Consider the following 19,082-nt stretch of genomic DNA (forward strand, 5'->3'; position numbering starts at 1 on the left):
TTAAGAGTGCGAAGCATCAGTTGGGAGCTAAGATGGTATCCAGAGAAAAATGCATCTCTGCTACTAAGAAAATTCACCCCACTGAAATCAGGGCACATAGGATATACCAAGATGGGTGGGTCCCTGTGGCAGTCCCTCCTCCCCAGGCGAGGTTGTGAAAGCTGGGACTGAAAGTCCAGGTTACTAGGCCAGTGTTCCTGTTTTTTTGTTTGTTTTTTCCAATTAGAAAAAATTGAGATAAAATGTATATAACATAAAACTCACCATTTGAACCATTATAAAGTATATGACTCAGTAGCTTTTAGTATATTTACAATGCAGATGGGCTTCCCAGGTGGTGCTAGGGTAAAGAATCCACCTGCCAATGCAGGAGACATAAGAGATATGGGTTCAGTCCCTGGGTTGGGAAGATTCCCTGGAGGAGGGCACGGCAACTCACTCCAGTATTATTGCCTGGAGAACCTCATGGATAGGGGAGCCTAGTGGGCTACAGTTCACAGGGTTGCAGAGTCGAACACTGCTGAGGAGACTCAGTGCACACGGGTGGACTCACAAGGCTGTTAGTACTATTTAATGCCAGGACATTTTCATCATACCAAACACCACCACCTGTCAGCAGTCACTCCCAACCCATGCCTCTACCCAGCCTCTAGGAAGCAATAATCTGCTTTCTGTCTGTATGGATCTGCCTTTTCCAGACATTTCACATAAATGCAATAATATGGTATGTGCCTAGCTCCTCTCACCTAGCATAATTTTTCAAGGTTTATTCATACTGTAGAATGTATCAATTCATGTTGGCTGAATGAGAGTCCATTATAGGGATTCCATTGTATCACATTTTGTTTCTCCATTCATCAGCTAGTAGGTACTTGAATTGCTTCTACTTTTTGGCTATTATGAATAAAGATTTTAAGAATACTTATGTATAAATTTTCGTGTGAACACATTTGAAATTTCCCTGGGTAATATACCTAGGAATAGAATTCCTGGGTCATATGGTAACTATGTTTATCTTTTGGAAGAGCTGTCAAACTGTCTAAGTATCTGCACCATTTTATTTCCCTAACAGTAATGTTGGCTGTCGTTTCTTGTGTTAGACTACGGCCAACTGAAGGAAGAAAACGTGGAGCAGACTTTTCCCCAGGTACAGCAGCTTCATCATCACCTTCCATCTAGAATCTGCTTAGGATTCAGTGAGATACGTCTCTGTTATTGGCTCAGCTGCCCAATTCTCATCATCTGGGACATGCGGCGAAGGCGTCTTCCTCCAAGCATGCTGAGACCCAGGGACCAGAGGAAAGATCACATACTCATTTTCTCCCCTGCCTGATTTTTTTTAGGTCATTTTGGGGCGGGGGGCAGATGAAGGTGTGTATTTTTGTTTCATTTTGTTGGGGAGAGAGAAGGAAAAGCAAAAAGTCAGGAGCCTCTGCCTTTTAAAAATTCAGCCCCTAAGGAGTAATAGAGGAAGCAATTGAGAACCTTAATTACTTTAAACCCAGGACAAATTTGTTCCATTTCTCTTAACTCAAATGCAAAGTTTATTAAGCATTTAGCCACTGACTTCCAACCTCCTAAATTGTAGCTGCCCTTCTCAAAGAGATATTCTACCATATCTGCCGATGTCAGGTTTTGCCCACATTTCCACAGATCTACCCAAGGAATCTCAACTTGTTATTGATTCTAAACTGATTTCACATGGAAATACATAACTGGAAATTTATCAGCCAGTCACCTTTCTTGGGACTAAAATTTAGAGCATTTTAGAACCTAGTCATTTATCTCTAGTTCAAGCCTTGCTAAAATTTTTGTGGTATGTATTTTGCTTCAAAACAACTGTACAAAAACTTCTCCTTCTCAAAGGATCTTTAGAATCTTAGAAGAAATCTGACTCTCTCCAAGTCAAGCAATTCAGCAGAAATCCCACTGTCTACTTTTCCAGTTAAAAAGACCAAAAATGCACATGGAAAGGAATAGGAATTGAATTTCTGAATACCAAGAATGGGCCAAGTAATATGCTTCACATTTTATAAACATTATTATTATTATATTTAATTCAAATAGCTGTCTAACAAAGGTCCTTTTATCTCATTTTTTTTTTTTTTTACAGATAAGGATATGGGCTTAGAGTTGCTAATTTTTCAGGATCATGAAGAACCCAGGCTTCATAGCATAATAGTTAGTGGTTAACGCTGTGCAGTTAGATTGTCTGGATTCAAATCCTAACTACACTGCTTACTGTGCAACCTTGGACAAGTGACTTTATTTCTCTGAGCCTTGGTTTCCTCCCCGTAAAATGCACACAGTAGTAGGATCTAACTCAGAGGGCAGGTGCTGTGAGCATGAAATGAGATAATACTTCTACATCTGCAACATGGCTTCTGAGTCATGTGTGTTTTGGACAGTCAGGAGCACTCGCTTCCTTTACAAGTGAAGAGCAATGATTTTCCAGCTCAGAGCTGAAGACATGGGAAAAGTCCCCTTATCCTGTGTTTCAGCAAAAAGCAAAAGCAAAAATTCTCAAACCATCAAGAAATCATCACCACTCAACCACAACTGAATAGTGAATGAAGATGTGAAATATCTTTGATAAGATTCTAATGAGGTGATGTCTGGGTGTCTTTTTTTTTCATTAAGAATATTGTATTTCTTCATTTGAGCCTAAATAAAAACTACATATGTGACATAGCTCAAGCATTCATGCTGTGTGAGACCAACCATGGACCATCAGCGGCTCCCATACCAGTCCATAAAGCATGAGTACGTAACTGGAAGCATTCTGATGGTTCAGGCGAAGACAAGTTAATCCGTAGCTGCAGACACATCCAAAATGTTTTGACAGTGAGAATCACTATCTTCTAGCCGAAAGGGGTATAATAATTGCTCATTTGGCCAAGGCTGCATGTAACATCATGAATATATTAATTCCTTCTAAGATAAATGACTGTTTTCCTACTTCCAAAATAAGCAGTCAGGAAGTTCTCTCGGCATCAGAAAGACCTTGGTATCATTTCCACAAGCTACCAAATCTCTGTTAACTGGATAAAACCACCTACTGAATGAGGAGGTTAAATGAGAACATATGTGTAAACTGCTGAGCATAGTGTAGTTAGAACTCAATATACGGTAGCTGTAAGGATTAGGCCCACTGCAGCAAACTAGAAAGAACAACAAAGTGCAAGAAAGGAAAAAAAACCACTAGTTATTTCCCCTCCCAATGCTGTTAACTTGTAGTCAGTCATCCTTTTCCCTATGCAGTTTGTCTTTACATAGATGATATACCACACAATCAATATGCATTCTGTTTTTGTTTGGGTCTGTCTTTTTGGTTTATTCATGTAACTTAGGTATTTTTCCACACCATTAACTACTAGGAGGTGCTTCCTTATGGCTTTCAACAAAACAGTTTTTCCTAGTTATGAAGCCCTTGAGAATAATTTAGTCCTGCCTTTCTCATCTTCCCGCCACCTTGGGATCTGATCTCCTGACCTTGGGAATGCTCAAGTCTGTTAGCATCATCACTCAGGACCACTGCAAAGAATTCTCCTAAGTGCTTACAGGGTGCTGAGTGTGCAGGACCCCCCAAAATCCCAAAGGTAGCATTCCATCGGCCACAGGGTAAGGCAGTGCAGACAGCCGTACATGCCACAGCCATCTGCTCAACTGCCTCTCACATTTTTCTCCCACACAATATAACAGAAGCTGCTAAAAAAACAAAAACGAAACCTGCAAACCTGCTTATCTGCCTTTAAGCTGAAGTTCAAGCTCCTTCTTCCTGGACACCTTTTCTAATACTTTCTCTTCAAAGAAAAAGCAAGATATATTATTTGACTTAAATATTTTTAAAAACTGGTAGGGTATCAAATGTTACTGTGGTTCTCAACATTTAAACTGTCCCAACTGTACTGTCCATGGTGATCTACCTGTCATTCTCCACTGATTTCGTCTCTTATTTATTCAGAGAATATCATTTTCTATCTAATTGTGGAGCCCAAAATTTATATCTAGACATAGAATTAGTGAAAGTCAAAAGTTATATTTAAAGTAAAGATAGTCATTCGTAATACATATTTTGGCCAACTGTCTGGTTTAGTGGGGGACTTTGGAACTACTATGTTATTATTATTGTTCTTATTATACCTGATCTGAAACAAACAGTTCTCAAGAAGAGCAATGGTCATGTGACTAGGTAGAGAAGACATTAAAATTAACTGAGAAATCAAAGACTCGGGTTTCTGAAAGGTTTTTCAATGATGAGTTGTGTAACCCCAAGGAGTACAAATTCACTGAGCCTGTTTCCCCATCTCAGAAACAGGAATATCAGCTCCACTTTATCAGCCTTATGGAATTTTTACTTAGAACAAATAAGGCATGTAAAAGTAAATTGTAGCTTGTAAAGAACCACCTAAATGTAAGGGGGAAAATATTTTGCTTTTAAATAAAAGAGTAGGAAGAGAAAGACAACATCAAACATCCTGTCTTTTGAATTTAGGACAGTCAACAACTGTCCTAGGATAGTGAAACAACTGTCCCAAAGTGCTAAATAACAAGTCATTCTGAGTAATTCCATCCTTGATCGTCCAGTTTTCCTCCACACATGCATCATGCTAATTAAAGGGTTGGCTATTTTCATGCTGTGTTAGAGGAAATTGAAGTGTTAGAACAAAACTGACCGACATGCTATCTTAAGAAGCTCAGACCAGCTAAGGAGGGACTGAGGAAAGCTAAGGAATCAGAGGTAGAAAGGATCAGGATCATTAAGGTTATAAGAATTTAAAGCTATAAAAAAGGTATAAACAGCTTAGAATCTAAAGAAATGTTAAAGATATGGCTTTTCCCAAAGAGGGGTGCCATTATCCTAACCCCTAGCCAAGTGATTTTGTGAAGTGAAGCTATTATATGCCACTTCTCCAGAGCCTGACATTTGATTACATTTAAAATTCATCTTTCACTTCCCTGTTCCTTCCTCCCCCATGTACCATGTGTTCTTGCCCCAACCACCTACCTTCCCCTCCTTTGATTTATCTCAATCCCCTTATTAAATGTCCAGCTCCCCACCAGTTTCCTTCACCTCTTTGCCTGGCTCTCCCAGTGCCCACTTCCTACCCTCAGCATCACACACACACATGCCTCTTTGGAAAAATCACATCTCATTCTTGTAGAGGAGACTAAGAAAATTGTTCAAAGGTATATTTGAACTTTTTTTTTTTTTTAATAGAAATAAAAGAGCTTTAAATTCCAAGCTGTTTCCCTATGAGGAGGCAGGACGTAGGGGGAGAGAAGCAATGGTGGTTTCAAACCCGCTTAAACTTGGTCATTGGTGATGGCAAAGGCCCTTCTCATTCCATCTGGGCAGGATCCGCTGGCCAGAGGCATTCAGTCAAAGCAGGTGGGGGTAGGGTGGGGGAGAGAGGCAGAGAGAGAAGTGCAAAAGATGGAGAGAAAGAAACATCGATAAAATTAAGGGCTGATGGAGGAAGGGCAAGAGTCAGAAACAAGAAAGGAAGATGGGGTTGGGGATGGGGAAATGGAGCAAGGAATAAACAAGGGAAAAGAGGGTGAGCGAAGGAGGAGGGCTGAAGAAAGAAATAGAGAGAAATCAGGAGGGAGAAAACAGAAGCTGTAGGCGGTAGAGACGTGAGTCCAGACGGGAGCAAGTGGGATCGAGTGCGATGGGCGGAGCAAAGGAGAGAAGAGAGGAAGGGAGCGGGAGAGACTGCCATGCCTAGCCGCGGTCTACCGGTTTTACTTCCTTACACTGTCATCAGTAGCTGCCTTATCTATTTTCACCTCTGGCAGGAGACGCCCGCTGATGTGGGAGCCGGGGCCGCCGATGAGGGACACCACGCCGTTGCAGTCCACTGTGCTGTTGCGCTTGACGCTGCGCCGCAGGCTGGGGAAGATGCGCGACGAGCGGCTGCCCTGGCTGTAGCCGCTGTAGCCACTGTAGCTGCTGCGGCGCTCGCGCGCCCGGATGGGGATGAAGAGCGAGTCCCGGCGGCCCTCGCTCTCCTCCACCGTGCTGTGCTCGTCGTCCGCAAACTCATTCTCCGAGCCCGGGTCCCGGAACCGCCCGGGCCCCCTGAAGCTGAAGATGCTGCTCTTGCTGTTGTGGCGGGAGAGGAATGGGGAGCCCGGAATGCTGAGCAGTGACTGTAAGGGCAGGAGGAGAGAGAGAGACAAGAGAGGCAGGCATGAGACAGGAAGGAACCCCACAGAAGCTGAACAAAGGCGGTTAGCTTCCCCAGTCTGGCCCCGTCCTTGCATTCCTGCTAATCAGAACACAGGTGTTTCCAGAAAGCACTTTGGGATGTTGAATTTCTCCTGCCGTTCAACACCCATCACCACTCCTCCTTGCCCCATAACCTTGAGGTACACCTGTCTTTGACCTGTTAACCATTCACAAGTTCCATGAGCAGTTCACCTACGCACTGAAACAATGTTTTTATCTCATGCTTTGTGTAGCAAATCCACTGGGAAAATAGACACTATTTTTCATTACTATGAGCTCACGTGGAGTGTGCTTTTAATCTACCAGGTTAGCTTCTATGCCACATTTGGCAAAAGGAGAGATTTAGAAGTGCCCAGTCACTACTTTCAATGCAGGTTAAGAACTATGCCAATAGTGGTTTTTCCGTTCTGCTGAAGATGGTATATGTCCCCTTCTACTCCATTTTTTTTCAACTTTTTTTTTTATCTGAAGTTTAACTATTTGTAAATTCCCAGAATTGACATTTTCAAGTCAAACTCATATTTATCAAGTAGAAAACTTTCATTTTTCTTTTTCAGCTCATACTGCCATTCCACATTCCCTAGAGAATTTTGTGCTAACGTGTATATGCTTTAATGCATTGTATGGACCCCCTTTCAATACTTTTCTGCAACAAGTGTAAACTGTACTTAAAACCAATTTCCCGTGACCATGAGCCTCCAAGGGATGATTTGGGAGAATGGCATTCTAACATGTATACTATCATGTAAGAATCGAATCGCCAGTCTATGTCTGACGCAGGATACAGCATGCTTGGGGCTGGTGCATTGGGATGACCCAGAGAGATGTTATGGGGAGGGAGGTGGGAGGGGGATTCATGTTTGGGAACGCATGTAAGAATTAAAGATTTTAAAATTAAAAAAAAAAATTCTCCTGGATTGTGCTTTTATTACAATGCTCATTAATATAACTGATCACAAATATTCTGTTTTATAAGTAATTACTAAGCTTAAAATTTTATTAAAATGTATCTCAATGAGATGAATGAGCTTTTCTTTCCCCCAACTGGTGTTTCAATGTTTAAATATTTGCAGATAGTATAACTTATTATTAGAATCATACATGGCTCAACAGAAGCCCCCCCTCCCCTTTCCAAGATTAGATTTTAAGTGCTGAGAAACTTTATTCATATAAATGGTATCTTGGAACAGAAGAACACTGTTACAGTAATATCACGCAATTCTTTGAACTCCTTCCAAGTTATATGCCAAAATTACACAGTAAGTTATCAGCAAAATTTATTTTAATGATCTATCAGCTGACAATTAAATCAAGTCCTCTTTCAATATTGTTGAAAGCAAAGAACTGAAAAACCATCCAACCTGCCAAAGGACTTGTTACCCACTTGTTAGAATATTCCATTTCCTGATTTCTGATGGTATCAAAAAGGCTTTAATTATTATTTACTAATAATTATATCAGTACCTCTTACAGGGGCTATTCTTTTAAAGGAACTTTACTTGACCTAACAGAAAAGGTTGGAATAAGCAAAGCATTGTCGATTTCTAAATATCAATGCCAACATTAATTTTTTAATAAAATGATCTTACCACATGCTTTAGAGATATTTTCATTAAATCTTTAAACTCACAGATTTAGATCATTTAATTAAAAAAATGCCCACCATATGATCTAATTAGCAAAGCCACTCCCCACTATCAAAACAATTGGCCAAATCAGACTTATTTTCATTGGAAAAAGTATGACCTCATTTTTCATTTTAAATAAATGTATGACTATGTATCTCAGTGACATCCATCCTGCTCCTGAACTTAAAACATCTGAACGCCCCTGATTATAATTCTATATTTCATTCTTATTAGAAGTATGTAAGAGAGGTAAATTCAGAAAGCCTTACAATGGATTTGTTTCCCAGATTAAAGAAATGCCAAACAATGTTCAAACTACCATACAAGTGTGCTTATTTCACATGCTAGCAAGGTTATGCACAAAATCCTTCAAGCTAGACTTCAACAGTATGTGAGCCAAGAACTTCCAGATGTACAAGCTGGGTTTAGAAAAGGCAGAGGAACCAGAGATCAAATTGCCAACATTTGTTGGATCATAGAGAAAGCAAGAGAATTCCAGAAAACATCTACTTCTGCTTTACTAAGAGACTATGCTAAAGCCTTTGACTGTGTGGAGCACAACAAACTATGGAAAATTCTTAAAGAGATGGGAATCAGACCACCTTACCTGTCTCCTGACAAACCTGTATGCAGGTCAGGAAGCAACAGTTGGAACCAGACATGGAACAACGGACTACTTCAAAATTGGGAAAGGAGTATACTGTCAAGGCTGTAGACTGACATGGATGTATACCGTTACTCTGGTTATTTAACTTCTATGCAGGGTATATCATACAAAGTGCTGGGCTGGATGTATCACAAGCTAGAATTAAGACTGCCAGGAAAATATCAACAACCTCAGATATGCAGATAATACCACTCTAATGGCAGAAACGAAGAGGAACTAAAGAGTCTCTTGATGAGCATGAAAAGAGAAGGGTGAAAAGGCTAACTTAAAAGTCAACATTAAAAAAACTAAGATCGTGGTATCCAGCCCCATCACTTTATGGCAAAGAGAAGGGGAAAAAGTGCAAACAGTGACAGATTATATTTTCTTGGGCTCTAAAACCACTACTGACGGTGACTGTAGCCATGAAATTAAGACTCTTGCTCCTTGGAAGGAAAACTATGACAAACCAGACAGCATATTAAAAACCAGAGACATGACTTTGCTGATAAAGGTTCATATAGCCAGAGCTATGTTTTTTTTTCCAGTAGTCATGTAGGGATATGAGAGCTGGACCATAAAGAAGGCTGAGCACCAAAGAATTGATGCTTTCAAATTGTGGTGCTGGAGAAGACACTTGAGAGTCCCTTGGACTGCAAGATCAAACCAATCAATCCTAAAGGAAATCAACCCTAAATATTCATTGGAGGGACTGATGCTAAAGCTGAAGCTTCAATATTTTGGTTACCTGATGCGAAAAGCTGACTCACTGGAAGTTTCTGATGCTGGGAAAGGTTGAAGGCAACAGGAGAAGGGGTGGCAGAGGATGAGATTGTTAGACAGAATCATCGACTCAATGGACATGAATCTGAGCAAACTCTGGAAAATCGAGAAGGACAAGGAAGCCTGGCATACTGCAGTCCATGGTGTCGCAAAGAGTGGGACATGACTAAGTAACTGAACAACAACAGTTTAAAGAAAACTCTGTAGACGCTAATATTTGAACTGTCCCTTTGTCTGGCACCCCAAAGATCTTCAGGATTTGGGATGATAGAGAGGTATGCCTTCCTTTTGTAAAGTGGGAGAAGGCTGACTGTGAAAAGAAAAATGGAAAAGGAGAAATGGTGTGACTTTAGACCACAGGGTTCACCCTAGGTATAGGAATATGTAACTTAAAGATCTGAAAATCTAGTTCCTTAAAACTGTGCTTGAAAAGTCTTCCAGTACCCTGAAAGGATACAATCCCAGTTTGAGAACCAGTGCTCTAAGAGAACAAAACCTGTCAAACAACTGGCCTCAGACAGCCCTCTTTGCTACCCTGAGATAATCAGTTTGCCCAATTATGACTCTAAAGAAATTTCAAAGTAACTTTTAACTATATAAGATGTTTGCCTTAGAGTTTAGGTCTTAACCTTCTTTTAAAAATGATTCCACTGTGAAAGTTCTTTGTGGCCAGCTCAGCCTGAGTGCCACAACTACTGAGCCTGTGCACCGTAGAGCTCTGCAACAAGAGAAGCCACCACAATGAGAAGCCTGCCCACTGCAAGGAAGAGTAGTCCCTGCTCATCGCAACTAGAGCAAGCCCACATGTAGTGTTGAAGACCCAAAATGACCAAAAATAAATACATGACATATATTTTTAATAAGGAACACACACGGCCAACTCTTTTACTTCCTTCTTCATGCTGTTGGGTTGGCAGAGGGGATCAGTGCCTCCTCTAGCTTTTCGCTTGCTATTCCTCATCTCACATATATGTTTGGGCACCCTCACTGATTCATTCTCCTCAACCAGTTCTCAAAGTGCGATTTACAGATCACTGCTAGTATACGATCCATTATTGGTTTGCAATGAGACAGTAAAAAGCTGAGAGAAGCATTTAGAAATTTTAATAGCAATTAGGCATTTTCACAACATCCAAGAATGGGATACTTCTCTCTAGAAATTTACTGTTATTATATTTTATAAGAGTATCTATCAGTTCATGAAGACTTGGGAAAAATAGAAACTGATCCTTCACTACAGATAGTTTAAGAAGCACTTCTCTAAACAATGTGGCTGGCCAGAAGACTTATAAAAGTGTCTTGGAATGTACCTATGATTTTGTTTTAATCAGGTATGTTAAGCTGGGCCCAGAACCTTTGCTGTGGTTTCCTCAGATAGGGATGGTGAAGCAGAGCAGGCACACTGGAACAAGTTTAAAATTGGACAGTTTGAATAATTTCACACAGGCTTTGGGCTATAGAAATGGTCCTGTAAGTCCTGGCTCTGGAGTGATTTCAGTTCAGTTGCTAAGTCATGTCCATCTCCTTGCGACCCCATGGACTGCAGCAAGCCAGGCCTCCCTGTCCGTCACCAACTCCCTGAGCTTACTCAAACTCATGTCCATCAAGTTGGTGATGCCATCCAACCATCTATCCTCTGTCATCCCCTTCTCCTCCCACCTTCAATCTTTTCCAGCATCAGGGTCTTTCCCAATGAGTCAGTTCTTCAGGTGGCCAAAGTACTGGAGTTTTAGCTTCAACATCAGTCCTTCCAATGAATATTCAAGGTTGATTTCCTTCAGGATGGATTGGTTGGGTCTCCTTGCAGTCCAGGGGAATTTCAAGAGTCTTCTCCAACACCACAGTTCAAAAGCATCAATTCTTCGGTGCTCAGCTTTATAGTCCAACTCTCACATCCATCTATGACTACTGGAAAAACCATAGCTTTGACTAGACATACTTTTGTTGGCAAAATAATGTCTCTGCTTTTTAATATGCTGTCTAGGTTGGTCATAGCTTTTCTTCCAAGGAGCAAGTGTCTTTTAATTTCATGGCTGTGGTCACCATCTGCAGTGATTTTGGAGCCCCCCAAAATAAAGTCTGACACTGTTTCCATTGTTTCCCCATCTATTTGCCGTGAAGTGATGGGACCAGATGCCATGATCTTAGTTTTTTGAATGTCTAGTTTTAAGCCAACTTTTTCACTCTTCTCTTTCACGTTCATAAAGAGGCTCTTTAGTTCCTCTTCACTTTCTGCCATATGGGTGGTGTCATCTGCATATCTGAGGTTATTGATATTTCTCCCAGCAATCTTGATTCCAGCTTGTGCTTCATCCAGCCCGGCATTTTGCATGATGTACTCTGCATAGAAGTTAAATAAGCAGGATGACAATATACAGCCTTGACGTACTCCTTTTCCGGTTTGGAACCAGTCTGTTGTTCCATGTCCAGTTCTAACTGTTGCTTCCTGACCTGCATACAGATTTCTCAAGAGGCAGGTCAGGTGGTCTGGTATTCCCATCTCTTTCAGAATTTTCCACAGTTTATTGTGATCCACACTAGGGCTGGGGAAATACTGGCTGGTGTGTAAATTAGATGAAAGGAGGCTGGGGATAAAGGTCTTTGATCGGTTGATCTGCACATGAAAGGGCAAGTTGTTCACTATCTCCAGGAATTAAACTAGTACTGGAAGGGGCAGCTCTCTCCAGCCAGCAAGGCTCCGAGCATGTCAAAGCATCATAAAATACAGAAAATAAAATCTGCCTCCCTTCTCACAGCAAGCTTCCGTGGACTGGATCCATGATTTTTATTAGCAAAATGTTAGGTGCTGACACTGCCTAGTATATTAGGTCTACATAGCAGGAAAGAGGTCTGATTTTTATTTGACAAAAGATCATCAAATACTTGTTGTGTGCTAAGTGATATGGATACAGTGGTGAACAAGACATATAACATGGTCCCTGCCCTCTCAAAAGCTACAGCCTAGTAGAAAATATTACAGACTGTATGAGGAAATATTATATATTATATTAGACCTCATATAGTATATAATAATACCTGACTGTTCTTAACTGGAAAATCTCCTCCATGGAGGAGCCTGGTAGGCTGCAGTCCATGGGGTCGCTAAGTCGGACATGACTGAGTGACTTCACTTTCACCTTTTGCTTTCATGCACTGGAGAAGGAAATGGCAACCCACTCCAGTGTTCTTGCCTGGAGAATCTCAGGGACGGGGGAGCCTGGTGGGCTGCCGTCTATGGGGTCGCACAGAGTCAGACACGACTGAATTGACTTAGCAATAGCAATTCTTAACTGATAGGAAAGTGATAGGAAGTGATGGAATGATAATGATAAATTCCGTGATCCAGGGACACTCAGGAATCAGGATCCTGAAAAAAATACAAACTAAAAGTAAACAGTGTATCTATTATTCTTTAATTCTTTGTTCCATTCTTGGCAAAAGAGTCCACTGCAATCAACATAGAAGGGAAAAGATGAACTTGACCCATTTCACTTTGTACCTCTTGTATCTAGCCCTGATCTGGCCAATTCCCTAAGGAGACACATCCTAAGAGTAGCCACCCTGGCCCCTCCCCAATCTTAATTTTCCTGGATTGAAGGGTTTCACTGATGACTCAGGACCTGTGGCTCTATTAACTCCTGTGATTCAGCTAGTTTATGAGATGGGTCCTGTTTTCAAAATGTTTGCTATCAAGAAACCAGGAAGAAGCGTCCGGTCCTTTTCAGGTGGTCACATCACAGCTAACTAAAAATACTACTTTAGATCTAGGTGTCTGCTTGGGAGAACAGCTCTGGGATGTTTTTGATTTGAGGGCATGGCCTCAGATTACACAGAAAAATTAACTGGGAATTTCAGGGCATACATGTCAGCTGTCTACTGGAATGAAGCTTAACAATGACTAGGATGTTTGGAATGTCAGAAATTGATGATTTAAATGTCCTATTTCCATGCCATAGTTCATCTTTTCTTCACTTCACTTTTTCTTTCCAATACAACAGTGGTTCTTAAAATGTGGTCTGGGAACTCCTAGGTCTTTGTGCCCTTTTTATGGGGGGTGGGTCACAAGATTAAACTACTTCATAATAATATTAAGAAGATGTCTGCCTTTCTCACTCTCATTTCTCAGAGGTACAGACTGCAAGCCTGACAGATTCCCAGAATTTAAAGACTTTTCTTATGAGCTTGAGCGGGAACGTATGTGATGTTTTAATATTCTATGTTAGTACTTGGAAGAGCTGCATAATTCAGTGAAGCAGTATTTCCCAAAGGATCAATGTAGGATGCTACAAATCATTCAAGAATTAAATATCTATGGTGTAAAATACAACAAAAGATTTTAATATAACAGTACCAAGTTACTGATACAGTTTCAGCTTCCACATTGCAACTAACCATTTAAAAACCTACTGTTATCTAATTTTGGAATAGCATCAAAGAAGAATATTCAAAATTATCTGAAAAGGTTGTTAAAATATTCCTCCCTTTTCCAACTATATCTGTATGAAAACAGATTTTCGTTAAATACTTCAACCAAAAGGAATATTGCAACAGACTGAATGAAGGTTTGCTATTCCAGCCATCTCCCATTAAACCACAGATTAAAGAGATTTGCAAAGATGTAAACAGTACCATTTTTTTCTGTTAATCTTTTTGATCTGGAAAACAGCTAATTAAAACAAAAATGTATGATTTGTGTTAAACACAGGTTTATCATTACCATTTTTTTCAATAAATCAGTAAATGAACATTATAAAATTTCTTAATTATTATTTCTAATACAATAAATTATAAAATCTCTTTGGGGTCCTCAATAATTTTTAAAGATATGAAGATCAAAATGTCTGAGAACTGCTGCAGCAGAATAATTAAAATACTTTGCAAAAAGGGACTTCACAAACTCACCTAAAGCCTAAAAACACAGAAATAATTTTATATCTCAAGAGGATCTTAAACTAACACTGGAAATCAACTGTACTCCAGCAAAATTAATTAAAAAAAAAAAAAGCAGTTCTCAGCAGATCTGCAGTACAGGCCACTGATGTTCACTTGAACTGTGTGGTGGGAAAACCAAAGTCACCTTCACTGTTAACCCAACCCAACAGATGACCACGTATGTGTGGAGGTAAGTGGGGAGGGGATAGAGACTGCAGTACAAGGCTTACAGTCAGAAGAACCTGGTTCAAATCTTGACTCCAACACCTACTAGCTATATAACCTTAGATAAAAGAGTTAATCTCTCTAGGCCTCGACCATTTTTCCAGATAAAATCAGAGAAACTGCAGGAGCGTCTTAGGACAAAGAATATCACTGCCGTACAGTTTCTAAGGAAGTCTTGGCAGTCAGCCGTGGCCTCAAGGGCCTCAAGGAATCCATGGTTTTTTCCGATGGGGAAATGAGAAGAAGTGACTATTTTCATGCAAAGCAGGACATCCCAGAAGCCCAGCTTTATTTTTTGAGCCAGGGAGCAATCAGTGCGACTCTGTGCTGAAGCCTATTTATTAATCAGAGCCCATTCAATAGCGAAGTGTTAAGGGCACTAAGGTATCTATTAACAAGCTTAGGATGGCTCTCAAGGCAAGCATTGGATTACAACAAAGCTACAATCACACTTTCCCTCAAAAGAGGCTGAACTAGGGGAAAGGTGAGGTGAAGGTGAGACAGAGATGGTTCCATAAAGAAGGCCATAAAGAAGTTCCGAAGGGGTTAAATCAGTTTCTCTGCGGGTACACAGAAGTAGGCCTTAATTTTAGGACTTTATGTGAGAGAGGAGAGGATATGAAGATTAGTAAATATAAAACCACACAGAGTAAAAAGCAACACCCAAAGAGGGACATATAAAACATAATGGAAAGATGAAATGATAATTTCTCACTGGAGGTAGGATGGGGGCAGGTCAGGGAAGGTTTCTTGGGAGAAGGATGTGAAGAGTAAGTATAATGTGCACATTCAGAACTGGAAAAAACAGGGCTTCTTAGAGAGGCTGTTTTGGTAGAAAAGCAGCATCCTGTATGAGAGAAGCATCTAGCAGTTCTCTCTGGTGTGAGTACAGAGTGCTTGACAGGGCACAGGGACTGGAGACCATAAAAGGGAAGCTGCGTCCCGGGAAGCAGGGCGCTGTTGTTTCAGTGCTGAAGGGTTAAAAGGGAAGCTGCGTCCCGGGAAGCAGGGTGCTGTGGTTTCAGTGCTGACTTCTTTAGTAAACAGGCTGAACCTGACTGGGGGGAAATCCCTCTCCCAATCTTCTTAATAACTGTTTTAAGCTGTCACTATTTTCTTCACCCTCCTGATTCAACTTCTCATTCCCTTCGATAAGATTTTAAATTTCATACATTATTGAAAATGAGCCCCATCTACAAACTTAGACACACACACACACACACCTATTGCCTTATGTGTTTTTGGCGGGGGAGGACAAGGTGCCCCTTTCCTGTTCAAGACTACACCTATTCTCACATCTCCCAAGACCGTTCTCTTTTCTTTTCTATTCTACTCTACTCCATTTTCTACTTCTGTCTCTCCTTCTTCTGGGTCTCCCCCCACCCCCATAACAGATTATAAAAATGCTTACTTTCACCCACATTCTTTAAAAAAGTTTGAATGGAAAGTCTCTTCCCATTCAATATGGCATCCACCCTTTCCCTGGACTGAAATCTGTCTTTCAAGTTCTCAAGGACTTCTAGTGCCAAATCTAACAGGCATTTCCAGTTCTGATCTCACGATGCTTCTCTGTTAAGCTTCAACCCACTGATCGCTCCCCTCCCTCTCCTACCCTTGTGCTCGCCTGTCCTCACTGCTCTCTTGGTTCTCTTAGCAGCCCTCATGACCAACAGTCACCTGTTTTCCTCTATGAGGTCCATCTCCGAAGCCCACAAACACCAGTGTCATATTGCATGTCACTGTCCTTTCCCCTGACACAATCTCTCCAAGTCGTCTCAGCCAGTCTCTCGGTTTCAGCCACTATCTCTTAGCTCAGGACCTCTTCCCTGAGCTATCATTTGACTATCCATGTGTCTAAACTGGTTTCCCAACAAATAATTCATATTTGGGATGTCCAAACTGGAACACACTTTTCTTCCAAACCTGGAATGTTCTTTCTTCTGTCCTCCTGCTCCCTCACCAACACACACGCTCATTACCCGACTAACTCCTATTTATCCTTTATTGACCTTCCCCAGAAAATCTTTGCTGAAGCTCCAGGCTGGGATAGATCTGTGCCTTCTAAAACACGTCTGTGTATTTCAACTATGGAACAATACCATCAGTGCTATTACACTAATTACAAAAATAATTTTTTTGGTGTATCTGGCTACCGCACTGTACTGTAAGCTCCCTCGGGCAGACATGGTGTTCTAACCACCTTTCAATCTCTAGGACCTAGCACAATCCTTGACACATGGTAGGTACTCTATAAATGCTTGGTAATGAATAACCAGAGATATGGTGATTGGCTGACAATATATAAAACACGAGAGAGAGAGAGACATACCAGAGGGAACGAAGCTGTACTGGATAACTGCAGTAGAACAAAGTAATATAAAGTCTGAACTAAAGTAGCATTAACAGGAACAAAAAGAAGAGGGTGGGCGTGAGAGATTTTGCTGTGATAAAACGAACTGGACTAGGAAAGGACTGAACCCGGAGGTGAGGGAGGTAAGGGACAGGCACCATGAATCATCTCTAGAGAAACAAGACAAGACTCTGGCTGCACTGCCCTAATCAGGAACTGCGATCTATCCTACGCCTTACAAACTTTCTTTAAAAGGGGGCATTAAGTAGCTTAAGAATTGGATTTTGGTGGTGTTCTCTGAAGTCCAAAAATATCTATCATATCATGAAATGTACAGTAATACAATGCTCAATAATTATCCATAAGTCCTCTCCCTCCTCTCTCTCTTAACTGCCCAATTTAACAAAGTTAGGTAAAATTAGAGGCTTTTAATCTACCATAGGCTAATGTATCAGGAGGACATTATAAATCTAGAATAATTAATTATCAGAACTTGCCACACTCAAATAAGGTGACCTAAAGAGTTTCATGACTTTTTTTAAAATCTAAAATTACATACTACTCTTAAACAAGGTATTTGATCTAAATTCTGAAGTTCAGATGCTAAGAAAAGTTCTTCATGATGTTTTAGAGCAGTGGTCTCCAACCTTTTTGGCACCAGGGACCAGTTTCATGCAAGGCAATTTTCCACAGATCGGGGTAGGGGTGGGTTCTAGGATGATTCAAGCATTTTACATTTATTGTGTACTTTATTTCTATTGTTATTACATCAGCTCCACCTCAGATCATCAGGCATTAGGTCCCAGAGGTTGGGGACCTATGTTTTAGAATACAAGGCCTGCTGGAGTGACACAGATTTTCCTGCTGCAGTTAAGTTTGCCGAAGGTGACCAGGTTGTCCTGGGTGAGATTTAGAGCAGAGAAGGCACCTTTATACACAAGTAGCACTTCTTCCTAGAGGAAAACAAAGTGGAGTGGGGAGGTGGCCTGAGAATGCAGGGATGGGACTGGAAAATGTAAACCCAAAGGGGAATATGAGAATCAAGTAAGATTAGGAAACCTGGAATTTCTTAGGCTTCTGTGACCCAGCACCAACACTTTACCTGATTCATGATGGAAAACTTCCTCCCTATTCTGTTGTCTGGGAGCCGAAAGCCCTTCCTCCTCAGACCATCTTCTGATTCTGACTTGAACACCTTCTCAGGATCCCCTTTCTCCTCTCCTTCAGAGAGCTCCTTTTGTTTCCTCTTCTTTCTCCGGTTCCGTCTCTCTTTGGCACTCTTGGAACTCAGTTTAGAGATTTCAGACGAGCTCCGGGGGGAGCCTGCCCCTTCTTCACCTTCTTCCTCTATGGCATCTTCTGAGACAGTTCCTGCTGAAGTGGCCATCGCCGCCGCCTAGGAAAGTAAAATTTCACAGCAACAGACCAGATCGGAAGCAATTAACTAGAGCCACACAAAGCTAAGCAAGTGGTGGAGATCACTTCCTTCCTTTCCCAAAGACAGGGAAAAAAGGAAGAAGGAAAACAAGTCTGTCAGAGGACACTGGTGGGAGCCTGGTATCTCCATTTCCTAGCTAAATTTGTATGGTGGCACACAGCCCTGCATAATCAGAGCGGAACTTCATGGTGAGAGTTTTGGGACTTTCTCTGTTTAGTATCTCAGACAAGAACTTGGCTGCCACCTTGATACCAAATGATCTTTTTTTGGGCAACTCTGAAAATCAATACTATATATTATGGCCCCAACAATGTAAAAAATACATGTATATTTGGATAAAAATTAAAAAGTAAAGTGTTATCAGTGATAAGAAAACAGACTCTGTATGATTTCAATACCTTTAGACCATGAAGTTTTTGCACTTTGTTTTGTGACCCAGGATACAATCCCATGTCTCCCAGTTTATAGTCCATGGGAACGTGAATAGAATTTGCATCCTGCTGTTGAGTGAAAATTATATAAACCTTAATTATGTTGAATTAGTTCATAGTGCTTTCCAGGTCTACTGTATCTTTCTAGTTCCCTATCTGTTTGTTCTATTAATTTTTGAAAGTTTGATATTGAAACTCTAACTAAAAATCTTAATTTACCTATTTAAAAATAATTGTAATGTACAGTGGTACTATATGTAACTTTGTTTGGTATTTTCCAAGTCTCCTATAAATATCACCATACTTCTATAATTTTTTCTAAAAAAAGTAAGATGTTAGGGTGTTAGTGGATCACAAGTTTGTTTTTTAAATTTTACTTCAATACTTTACTTGTATCTTCTTTTCAAGACTCGT

General features: G+C 40.7%; 1 protein-coding gene across 5 annotated transcripts in view; it reads right to left on the reverse strand.

Moving 5' to 3' along the window:
• SCN8A (sodium voltage-gated channel alpha subunit 8) overlaps window positions 1-19,082 on the reverse strand; it is a 200,564-nt gene that overhangs the window by 59,723 nt on the left and 121,759 nt on the right. For 3 of the 5 annotated variants that reach the window (XM_018047744.1, XM_018047746.1, XM_018047745.1), the window contains exons 11-12: window positions 17,902-18,195; window positions 5,761-6,156 (exon numbers count right to left, since the gene is read on the reverse strand). In XM_018047744.1, coding sequence (XP_017903233.1) covers window positions 5,761-6,156; window positions 17,902-18,195 — 690 coding nt within the window. The remainder of the gene's footprint in view (window positions 1-5,760; window positions 6,157-17,901; window positions 18,196-19,082) is intronic. The other 2 variants (XM_018047747.1, XM_018047748.1) reach the window with 1 other exon arrangement.

Source organism: Capra hircus, chromosome 5 (genome assembly GCF_001704415.2).
Source record: "Capra hircus breed San Clemente chromosome 5, ASM170441v1, whole genome shotgun sequence".
Taxonomy (NCBI): Eukaryota; Metazoa; Chordata; class Mammalia; order Artiodactyla; family Bovidae; genus Capra; species Capra hircus.